At 42.5% G+C, this 12,306-nt stretch overlaps 1 protein-coding gene across 1 annotated transcript in view; it reads right to left on the bottom strand.

The window, feature by feature from the left end:
- LOC308609749 (putative helicase senataxin) overlaps positions 1 to 3,021 on the bottom strand; it is a 61,541-nt gene extending 58,520 nt beyond the window's left edge. Inside the window, exons 1-2 of the mRNA XM_081223460.1 lie at positions 2,532 to 3,021; positions 1,089 to 1,299 (exon numbers count right to left, since the gene is read on the bottom strand). Of these exons, the coding sequence (XP_081079586.1) occupies positions 1,089 to 1,299; positions 2,532 to 2,708 (388 nt within the window). The 5' untranslated portion in view covers positions 2,709 to 3,021. The remainder of the gene's footprint in view (positions 1 to 1,088; positions 1,300 to 2,531) is intronic.
- Positions 3,022 to 12,306: the final 9,285 nt, after the last annotated feature.

Below are 12,306 nucleotides of genomic sequence, written 5' to 3'. Positions count from 1 at the left end.
AGAACTGATTTATCTAATAAATCTTTAGATATACTTTTCAATTTACTGAAAATACAGAGGATAGAGAAACAAGTCAAATAACATGACAAGGAAGAAATCAGAAAAGTCCAGGAAGCACATTATTCTTTAGGGCAACCATCTGGTCTCAGCAAGTCAAAGTTATGACAAAAAAAAAATCTATCTATCTATCTATCCATCTATCTATTTATCTAACTATATCTATACCTGTGCACACATACGTAAAAGTAAACTATTCTGGATTAAAAGAGATGTAAGAAATATGGAACCAAATGGAACCAAATGCACAGTCCCTGATTGGACTCTAATTTAAATAAATCATCCAAAAAACACATTTTGCAACTACTGGGAAAATCTGAATGTGGACTAGATACAGTAGTGGGTGCCTTAAAGGTACTGTTATTTCGTTAGATTTGACAGATCAGGAAAATGTCTTCAAGAGATTCATATTAAGAAATGCAAATATAAATGGCCAAAATCTAGGCAGACATAATATGCTATGCCATTGTGATTACTGAAAACTACTACAGACCAGTGGTTCTCAACCTGGCGATTTTGTCCCCCACTGGCCCTGACCCCCAACTCCCAAGGGACGTTTGGCAATATCTGGAGACAATTTTGCTTGTCACAACTAGGGTAATGGGGAGAGCAAGTCACTACCAGCATCTAGTGGAGAGAGGGCAGGGATGCTGCTAAACATCCTACAATAAACAGCATGTCCCTCACACACCAAGATTTATCCAGTCCAAAATGTCAACAGTTCCAAGTATGAAAAACCCTGCTACAGACAAATTCCAAGAATGAAAATTAATTGAATGGATAGAAGAATAAATATGTGATGAAGCAAATACAGCAAGATATCAGCAGCTGTACAATCTATGTGGTGTGTATATGGTATTCACTGTGTAATTCACTTTTCTAGGTTTGGAAATGCTCAAAATAAAACATTTGGAAAAAAAAGTATCCTAAGTATATGTTTAAGAAACAGATTTTCAATATAGATAAACCCAAATTCTTACAATTCTTAAAATATAAAAATGATACAACTGTGAAACACCCAAGATACTCACTAACACGCTCATGTAAAAGCAAATAAGGATATTTCAGTATTTCAAGAAGAGCAACTCGAAGCTTATTTTTAAAGTCTTGGCCAGTAAGGTCAAACAGCTGTGCCTCTCCATTGTTGTCTACTATATATAACTCGTCATCGTCTCCAATTTCTCCCTTCATGGCCTTTTCAAAGTGATTTATGAGACGTGAGGTTTCTAATTCCCATAAAACCTACAGGAAAAGAAAAACGGGCAGTGTGCTTTATATCTTATTAGCAACAAAATATACTGGATGTGACGATCCTTCTAGAAAGCCTTTTCCTAAGCATAAAAATTCAGAAGTTTAAAGAAGTACCAGGGCTTCCCTGGTGGCACAGCGGTTGAGAGTCCGCTTGCCGATGCAGGGGACACGGGTTCGTGCCCCGGTCCGGGAAGATGCCACATGCCGCAAAGCTGCTGGGCCCGTGAGACGTGGCTGCTGAGCCTGCGCGTCCGGAGCCTGTGCTCAGCAACGGGAGAGGCCACAACAGTGAGAGGCCTGCGTACCAAAAAAAAAAAAAAAAATTATATTAGATTTAAAGAAAACAGTCACTGAACATAAAAGTGGCTTTTATGATACATGAACATGAGTACATAGAGCATGAGATGTTTACAACATTGCTCTTGCAGAGTTTTGTTATCAACAGCACTGTCAACTATACTCTATTGAAAAGGAAATGAGAAGTTGGAGCTTCTTTACACAAGCTGGGCCTTCTCTGACTTCCCTCCTATGTTCCAGCCATAGGTAATTACCTTGAAACATCAGCTTTAGCATAAAGGCATTGGTTAGCTTCATCGCTAGGCAACTTTGTAAACGTAAAGTTTTCCTCAAAATGTTCATAACTTATCATCCCCTCCTCTCTTCTATATTATTATACGTAACTCTATGGTCTGTATTCCATTTCTCACCAGATAAATATAATAAACCAATATTCAAAGCCACATATTTAAAATTATATGTTTCACTTTGGTTCCTGTGAATGAAAAAAATGTTTGTCTTTATTGATTTATAGCACTTAACATTAAAAAATGAAGAGAGGGGAAAAAGAGAACTATTAGCCAATAAAAGAATAACCCAAGCCATTCAGATACCTGGTTGTTAAGAAAGTCAAACACAACGACATTAAAACATGAACCCAAAAATACCCCATACGTCACTTCATTTCATGAAACTGTTTCACATCAAAATGTCTAAAAGTGGAGGATTATAAAATTCTGCTTTAGATTTCAATTCAATTCCATCAATCAATAAGCATTTATTCAGCACCTACTATCTACCAGGCTATGAGTTACATACTACACGTATATTAGCATTCACAGTTTAAATCACGTTTTCAGTTCCCTGAATGCTTCCAACAGAGTTTAAATTTATTCTCTTCCTAGTTATCAAGCTCTGAAAAATACTGCCCAATTAATGTAAAGTACCTTATGTAAGAATGGCAATTCATCCCTTGCTTTGTGGTATTCCGCCACACATTCTAAGCAGTAGCAGAGGTCTTCATCAGCTGTTTGAAATTCACTGGAGTGGGTCTTGGATGCATAGCGTTGCAGGAAGTCAATGGTGGAAATACCACCTGGTGTACACCAACAACATGTGCTCATTCTGTACCTGTATCCAGAAAAGAAGACATGGAAAGACTAAAGAAAAAAAAAAAAACACACAACACTTCAGGCCTATTCTGGTGGAGAATGGGTACATTTCCTACTAATGATCATGTCTTCAACTTACAATGTGCCTCGACCACATCCAGAACATTCTGCTGGCCAGCTTATCAATCACTGGCTAAACTCAATCTGAGCTTACTCGTAAAAACTTTACCTGTGACACATGAAAAATAATGAAATGAAAGCAGTTAGTAATAAACATCATAAGGCAACATACAGCTGTGTTATAAAGCCGGCTCAAAACTATACAGTACTGATGGGAAATTATATACAGAGACATAGAATTATCAATGTTTTCAAAGTACAGATTTTGGAGTGTTCTAATCATGTACTGGAGTCAAGTGAAAAGCTCAGGAAACCTTTCACATTCCCTGAGGCCCTGCTCCCGAAATCCCTGGAAACCTTAGAAATCCCCAAATATTAGTCCATACCAATAACAAAAACTCATATAGAGAAGAATTTTCTCTTGGTTTGGAAGTATATATACACATGAATTTGCACATGTGTGTATGAACTGCTGCCCATAACTCACTGCTCGTCAAGGCAGTATAAACTGTAATGGCTGCAAATATAATAGCTACAAAACTATTCCTACTAAGTTTGAAACTTACAGTTTTCTACTGTCTCCAATTTGGGGTTTTATACTACCATCAGAGCCTCCACCATCCAAACTCAAGTAAAAAGGGTTAAATGAAATTAATTTCAGAGATTGGTTCAAGATGGCGGAGTACAGGATGTGCACTCACTCCCTCTTGCGAGAGCACCGGAACCACAACTAACTGCTGAACAATCATCAACCGGAAGACACTAGAACTCACCAAAAAAGATACCCCACATCCAAAGACAAAGGAGAAGCTGCAATGACGAGGGGTGCAATCACAATAAAATCAAATACCATAATTGCTGGGCTGGTGACTCACAAACTGGAGAACACTTATACCACAAAGTCCACCCACTAGAGTGAAGGTTCTGAGCCCAATGTCAGGCTTCCCAACCTGGGGGTCCGGCAACGGGAGGAAGAATTCCTGAAGAATCAGACTTTGAAGGCTAGCAGGATTTGATTGCAGGAATTTGACAGGACTAGGGGAAACAGAGACTCCACTCTTGCAGGGCACACACAAAGTAGTGTGAGCACTGGGACCCAGGGGAAGGAGCAGTGACCCCATAGGAGACTGAACCAGACCTGCCTGCTAGTGTTGGAGGGTCTCCTGCAGAGGCAGGAGGGGCGGTGGCTGTGGCTCACCGTGGGGACAAGGACGCTGGTGGCAGAAGTTCTGGGAAGTACTCCTCGGTGCGAGCCCTTCCAGAGTCCGCCATTAGCCCCACCAAAGAGCCAGGTAGGCTCCAGTGCTAGGTCGCCTAAGGCCAAACAACCAGCAGGGAGGGAACACAACCCCACCCATCAGCAGATAAGCAGATTAAAGTTTGACTGAGCTCTGCCCACAAGAGCAACACCCAGCTCTACCCACCACCTGTCCCTCCCATGAGGAAGCCTGCACAAGCCTCTTAGGTAGCCTCAGCCACCAGAGGGCAGACAGCAGAAGCAAGGAGAACTACAATTCTGCAGCCTGGGGAAGGAAAACCCTATTCACAGAAAGACAGACAAAATGAAAAGGCAGAGAGTGCTTTGTACCAGATGAAGGAACAAAATAAAACCCCAGAAAAACAACTAAATGAAGTGCAGATAGGCAACCTTCCAGAAAAAGAATTCAGGAAAATGACAGTGAAGATGACCCAGGACCTTGGAAAAAGAATGGAGGCAAAGATCGAGAAGATGCAAGAAAGGTTTAACAAAGCCCTACAAGAATTAAAGAAAAAACACCTAGAAGAATTAAAGAACAAACAGAGATGAACAATACAATAACTGAAATGAAAAATACACTAGAAGGAATCAACAGCAGAGTAACTGAGTCAGAAGAACGGATAGGTGATCTGGAAGACAGAACGGTAGAATTCACCTGCTGTGGAACAGAATAAAGAAAAAAAGAATGAAAAGAAATGATGACAGCCTAAGAGACCTCTGGGACAACATTAAATGCAACACCATTCACATTATAGGGGTCCCAGAAGGAGAAGAGAGAGAGAAAGGACCCAAGGAAATATTTGAAGAGATGATGGACGAAAACTTCCCTAACATAGGAAAGGAAATAGCCACCCAAGTCCAGGAAGCGCAGAGAATCCCAGGCAGGATAAACCCAAGGACAAACACGCCAAGACACACAGTACTCAAATTGACAAAAAATTAAAGACAAAGAAACATTACTGAAAACAACAAGGGAAAAACGACACGTAACATACAAGGGAAGTCCCATAAGGTTAACAGCTGATTTCTCAGCAGAAACTCTACAAGCCAGAAGGGAGTGGCACGGTATATTTAAAGTGATGAAAGGGAAGAACCTACAACCAAGATTACTCTACCTGGCAAGGAGCTCATTCACATTCAACGGAGAAATCAAAAGCTTTACATACAAGCAAAAGCAAAGAGAATTCAGCACCACCAAACCAGCTCTACAACAAATGCTAAAGAAACTTCTCTAAGTGGGAAACACAAAAGAAAACGACCTACAAAAACAAACCCATACCCATTAAGAAAATGGTAATAGGAACATACATATCAATAATTACCTTGAACATGAATGGATTAAATGCTCCAACCAAAAGACACAGGCTCGCTGAATGCATACGAAAACAAGACCCATATATATGCTGCCTACAAGAGACCCACTTCAGACCTAGGAACAGTTACAGACTGAAAGTGAGGGGATGGAAAAAGATATTCCAGGCAAACGGAAATCAAAAGAAAGCTGGAGCACCAATACTCATATCAGATAAAATAGACTTTAAAATAAAGAATGTTACAAGAGACAAGGAAGGATGCTACACAATGATCAAGGGATCAACCCAAGAAGAAGATATAACAATTATAAATATATATGCACCCAAAATAGGAGCACCTCAATATGTAAGGCAACTGCTAACAGCTATAAAAGCGGAAATCAACAGTAACACAATAATAGTGGGGGACTTTTTTTAATGTTAATTTATTTATTTTTGGCTGTGTTGGGTCTTCGTTGCTGCGTGCTGGCTTTCTCCAGCTGCAGCAAGCAGAGGCCACTCTTTGTTGTGGCGTGTGGGCTTCTCATTGCGGTGGCCTCTCTCGTGGAGTACGGGCTCTAGGTGCGTGGGCCTCAGTAGTTGTGGCATGCGGTCTCAGTAGTTGTGGCTCTCAGGCTCTAGAGCACAGGCTCAGTAGTTGTGGCCTGCAGGCTCTGTAGCGCAGGCTCAGTAGTTGTGGCGCACAGGCCCAGTTGCTCCACAGCATGTGGGATCTTCCAGGACCAGGGCTCGAACCCGTGTCCCCTGCACTGGCAGGCAGACTCTCAACCACTGAGCCACCAGGGAAGCCCGGAACAGAAACAAAGTGCACAAAACACAAAAGGATGAGGGCATGTCAAAGGGACATAATAGACACCAACCTGAAGAGCTCCCAGCGGCCAAAGCTGAAACAATCTGAGTAACAAAATAATGTAATATTGGATTATAACCCACAGTATAAATATACATGAATCCATACTGATACAAATGAATGAATAAACAAATGTGGGGGAAGGAACAAACTTTCCTTATGGAAGAATTGCAAATAATATATACAGATACTCCCCATTCCAGGAAGTGGAGCTTAAGCCCACCCTATCTTGAGCGAGGGCTGGACTTGGTGAAACACTTCCAAATAAGAAAGGATGCAAAGTGAAAATCACACTTATGGTGGAGACACCTGGCAAACACAACCTCAAACCAAGTGATCAAGGTTAACATCACCAGTGGTTAAGTCGTGTTGGTAACCCCTGACACAATGTGATGAGGCAGGAACTTCAACTCTGCAGTATGCTTCCCCAAACCCACAACCCCAGTCTATTCATGCGAGAAACATCAGACAAACTCAATGTATTAGCCAAACAGCTATTAGCCAGTCTTTGACAAAAATGGAGAAAACCACACCCAAGGGAAATCAAACCAAGTGTTCTATCATATGGAAACATTTTATTGGGAATTGGGCCAGGAAATTACCCAACAAAACCGGTCTTGAAAACTTGACCTTCATTATCTAATGAATGTATATCAGCCTGATGGGAAAAAAGTTACAAACCCAACTGTAAACCCAATGAAGTTCATTGCCTAACTGGATGATCCTAATCCATGCATTCTCATCAGGAGTGACATCATCCTCAAGGAGATGAAAACTGGTTAGTGGAACACATCCTACTCTTTTTACATATAAAGCACAGGTATATGGACATTACGTAAAGAAGTATATAATATATATTGGTGGGATTAAAATTCATGGCAAATTCATAGGAAAGAAATGTCTTAAACGTTTCCTTTCAGAGAGGGAGAAGGGACAATAAAAGGTTAAGAAACATGACCCAAGTCATTGAATACTTGGGTACAGAAACTTGACAATGTTACATTTTTGAATGCATTACCACCCAAAAATTCAGACTGCATAATAAGCTCTGCTAATGGGACACTGATCACATCTTGACAGTATTTATAGTTTCTGTACAATCAAAAACATGGATTTGTCTTGTGAACTGATTTTTAAAATTTATTAAATATTAACTGTATACTTTCTTCAGGCTTCTGAAAAGAATGCAGGGCAGCTTTCAACATTAAAGTATAAAGAAAAAGACATTTTAGAAGGCAATTTAGAAAGGGAGAGAAATCAAAACTTATGTACAAGAAATTTAATTTCAATAAGGCCTAATTTAGGAGCTTCCTGAAAAGTAGAGCAGAAAAATAGCATGAGTTACACAGTCCTTGTGTGAAAAATTTAAAAAGTAATATGCTAGTTCAGCTGGAGAGTCCTGCCCTTTCCTAACACTAATTCTAATTCAATTACATTTTTTAAGGGTGCTGCAAACTAGGAAATATGAAGTAACAGAATAGACACTATGTTTCTGCAGAATATAAATTTCACTCAAAGAACTTCTCATACTTGAAAAACCAGTAATATAATACCAGGAAGTTAAAAGTCTGCAGAAGCTGTGTTTTTCCAGTGATGTAATCTAATTCAACAAGTTTCACCCTTCTAGACAATGCAAGGACAGAAAATGAAACTCAGGGAAGATTTCTCAAACATCAGTTGTTTCAAGCTTGACTTGAGCAGGAAACAAGACTGCAGTCAACTGCAACTTTGAAAAAATCAAGGTACTGAAGTACAAATAAAATGTTGTATACATTTTTTTTTTTTCTTTTTGCGGTACACGGGCCTCTCACTGCTGTGGCCTCTCTCGTCGCAGAGCACAGGCTCCGGACGCGCAGGCTCAGCGGCCATGGCTCACGGGCCTAGCCGCTCCGTGCAGCATGTGGGATCTTCCAGGACTGGGGCACGAACCAGTGTCCCCTGCGTCGGCAGGTGGACTCTCAACCACTGCGCCTCCGGGGAAGCCCAAAATGTTGTATACTTTAAAATAATTATTAACAGAGAAGTTAGTTAGCAAAATAAACTTTCTAGTAAAAAAAAAAATTATGGAGGCTGCTTTTTATTTCACTCACTCAGAGAGCTGGCTTACTTCCACATTCCAGAAAGCAAACTAAATGTTCTCAAAGTAGATAGGAGGTACTGCCATATAACAGATAAGTGCCATGGAATTTAGAAAACAGAGAGAACAGTGCTACAGCAAATCAACAATAGAAACATGTTTCCATAGTTCCTCTCAAAGGCCATAAGTGGGTGTGGTTATGTTCCTAAAACTAAAATCATCATTGGCCTGATAGCTAAGCCCAAAAAAATCTCAACAGGGTATACTGAAATTTTTCTTTTAAGGGAAAACTGCTGGTAGATGACTATGAATCTTGCAAATTTTTGTACAATTCAGTTCTTCTGGAGGACAGTTTTGTTAAGTTCATCAGTGTTTTTACTGCTTGGAATCATTACTGAACCACAAATGGGGGAGTCCAGGGAATCCTCAAGCTGCATGACAGAAGTAAGAGCGGCTCCTGTGCATCAGAGAGACAGTATTTTTGCCAATAACATAGGATGCTTCACCAGAGGTATAACTGTAATTTTCTATTGACTTATCCAGGGGATATCATTTATCAATAATAGCTGGACAGAAACTTCAAATAACAATCACTTTCTTCTATCCTTCCTAGCTAAACTTTTTGAAAATTTATTTATTTTAAACTTCTTCACAATTGCTTTTATTTATTTTTTTCCTCGGCCACGCTGAGCGACTCGAGGGATCTTAGTTTAGATCCCTGACAAGGGATTGAACCCGGGCCACGGCTGTGAAAGCGCCGAGTCCTAACCACTGGACCACCAGGGAACTCCCCTTGAAAAAATAATTTAGATTCACTTCTTTAGCTCCTTTGCACTCTGGCTTCTACCTTATGTTTCACTGTATGTTTTCACAAAAGTCCCTAATAATCTCTTTAATACCAAATCCAGCAGGTTCTTTAATGGACTCCTCTAAAGCATATGAAACTGCTAAGCATGTATTCCTTAGCTACGACAACACAGCATTCTTCTCTCACTTCCTCTACCCAGCCCCCATAATCATCTGTTCCTTTTCCCCCTGCTTCATATCAACATTTCCAAAGGTTTGTCCTCAGGACTCTAACCCTTCATTCAATATCCTCTTTGTGGGTGACAATTCAACCTATTTCTTCAACTACTATTTATAATGAAGCTTCCCCAAAGACTGAGAACGTAGGTAAAACTCAATGCCATGTTTGTGTTTCAGCTACTCAATAAATGATAGCCTAGCCTAGAATTCCACAAAGATATACAGCTGCCCTTCAGTTTCTGCAGGGGATTGGTTCCAGGAGTACCCCCCATGCACACCAAAATCTGCAGATGCTCAAGTCCCTTCCATAAAATAGTGGAGTACAGGGAACACAGTTGGCCCTCTATATCCACACATGGGAAACCCAAAGATATGGAAGGCTGACCGTACTCAATATCCAACTGTACAGTGAATCTATACTCACTTGACAGTTGCCTCAAAGTAAACAGGACCAGAACAGAACAAAGTCCTTCCCGTCAATGTGTTATCTGTCCTGTATTCTCTGTATCCACGGTATTACCATGACTTCACTTTTCAAACCAGTAACCTGTGAATTCTCCTATGCTATCCTCCCTTAGCCCCCATCTCTACAAGTTCTATACAGTCTACCACCTTGATTACCTCTGTACTTTACTCTCAGTGAGACTGCCATTTCCTTAGTTCAATACATTTTCATTATTTGTCTGGATTACAGAAGAAACCTAAATGATCTGCCTCTTGTTTGATCCACCATCAATTCTTCCTCCAAAGTGCTGCCAAAGGCCAAAGCCAAAACCAGACTCTAAAAGCACAAATGACTCCTCTACCTTTGGCCGATAAAATTAAAATTTCTGACCTCACCACACAAGGCTCTCCATGACCTGGCTTCAGCATCATCTCTTGACATTCCCCCTCACTTGCACTTCCTAAAATGCTTCCTGGTGTTTGGCATTACCTGCCTTTATGGAAGCTCTTCCATCTGCCTTGGACACCTACTCTTCATACCTTTGCCTGCTTCTTAACCCTGGATGTGCCTCAGACTCACCAAAGGAACTTGGCAAAAAAAATTAGCAAAGGCACATGGTGAGATACCACTGAGAAAATTCAGATGCGTTCTAAAAAAGACTCCACCAGTACGTCTGATAAAAAGCCAGATTTGGGGGACATCCCTGGTGGTCCAGGGGGTAAGACTCTGCACTCCCAATGCAGTGGGCCGGGGTTCGAGCCCTGGACTGGGAACTAGATCCCACATGCATGCCGCCACTGAGAGTTCGCAAGCCACAACTAAGACCCAGCACAGCCAAAATAAATAAATAAGTAAATATTTCGGGGGCGGGGGTGGGAGGAGCCAGATTTGAGAACTACCTCTGAGCATCATCATGCCTGGAGGCTTGTCTGACTCATTCCCTACCTTCCAATCTGTCTTTGATGACTTTTTTCTCCATCCCCTCAGGACTTTGTACATGGTCTCTATCACTGCATTTACCATGTTAGGCTGAGCTGTTTACTTATCTGTCTCCCACCTACAAGCTCCATCCTCAGCAATTCTGCGTGTGTTAGGGGGCAAGGATCCGTTCTGTATTTTTTTTTCTTTTGTCTTACTTCTCAGTGCTTGGCACATAATAAGTGCCTGAAAAAAAAAGTCTTAAGTGTCTATTTAACAAATAACTGCCGACACTTCCCTGGTGGCACACTGGTTAAGACTCCGCGCTGCCAATGCAGGGGGCCCAGGTTCGATCCCTGGGTCTGGGAACTAGATCCAACATGCATGCCACAACTAAGAGTTCGCATGCCACAACTAAGGAGCCCGCCTGCTGCAACTAAGACCCAATGCAACCAAATAAATAATAAAACATGTAAACATTTAAAATTAAAAAAAATAATAATAATTACCTGGGGTAATGGCCTACAGCGAAGCCATCCTTTCAGTCGAGATTCCTGGGTTTATTTGAGAATGGGTGAGGATCTGCATTCATATATAACCAGACTCTGGCCCCCAACATTTCTGAAAAAGCAAAACAAAACAAAACTGAGGAAGTGGTTTTTAGACTCGCTCTCTCACCTGGGCTTCACATCAATCCTTATAAAGAACCACCAAATATTACCATTTGATGACAGGGCTCAAGCTCCCAGAGGTTAGACAACATGCCTGTGGATCTAACAAGGAATGAAGAAACAGTGCAACTGCCATTCTGACTCCACAGGGGGAGTGGCTCCACGGGGGACCTCGTCCCCACGCTGGGGACAGCGAGGCACTTTGTCATTAAGTCCCGCAATTAGCAGGTGAGTTCAGCCCTACGATCGTCAGTAGCTAACATCTCTGCCGCTTTGACTGACCAGCCAAGGGCTCTTCTTCCTTCGAGCCTCGGGCCCGATTCCTTCTGGGCCACACAGGTCTTGCCACATCGTCGCTCCTGGAAGGTGGGGAGGACGGCAAAGGGCCCTCTGGCTGGCTGTCAGCGCTCCATCGCCTTCAGGTGGGGCAGGGAGGGCTCAGGTGGCCACTCGGGAGGGGCACACTCTCCAAAGGCACGAACCCCAGCAGGAGAAAGCAGGGGGCGCCGAGCGGACAGAGACTTTCTGTAGTGAGACACCCCACTCACTCCCACAGAAACTACGCAGCGCCCAGACTCAGAAGAGCTCACACGGGACGGCACTGCAGACGACGCGAAGGGAGAGGACCGGAGGGCGCCCCAATGGGCGCCGCAACTGTCCTGAGGGACGCGGCCGAGCTCACGCCGCCCCTACCCCACCCGCCCGGGCCTCACACGCTGCGACGGTTACACCGTGCGCACTCCCACGCTCACCGGGCCAGCAGCCGTGAGTTCAACGCTCTCCTCACCCGTCTCGGCCTCCCCCCGGCCGCTAACCAGCCTCCGCCTCCATGCCTCAACTCAACAGTCGGCCGAGAACGGAAGTGCGGGCCTGCGATCAGTCGCCAACATCCGTAACCGACCACCCAACCGAAGAAGCCCCGAGCGCAGGAC

Source organism: Mesoplodon bidens (assembly GCF_964165515.1).
Source record: "Mesoplodon bidens genome assembly, chromosome: Y".
Taxonomy (NCBI): Eukaryota; Metazoa; Chordata; class Mammalia; order Artiodactyla; family Ziphiidae; genus Mesoplodon; species Mesoplodon bidens.
The sequence above is the reverse complement of the archived record's forward strand: the minus strand, read 5'-3'. Positions and strand labels throughout refer to the sequence as shown.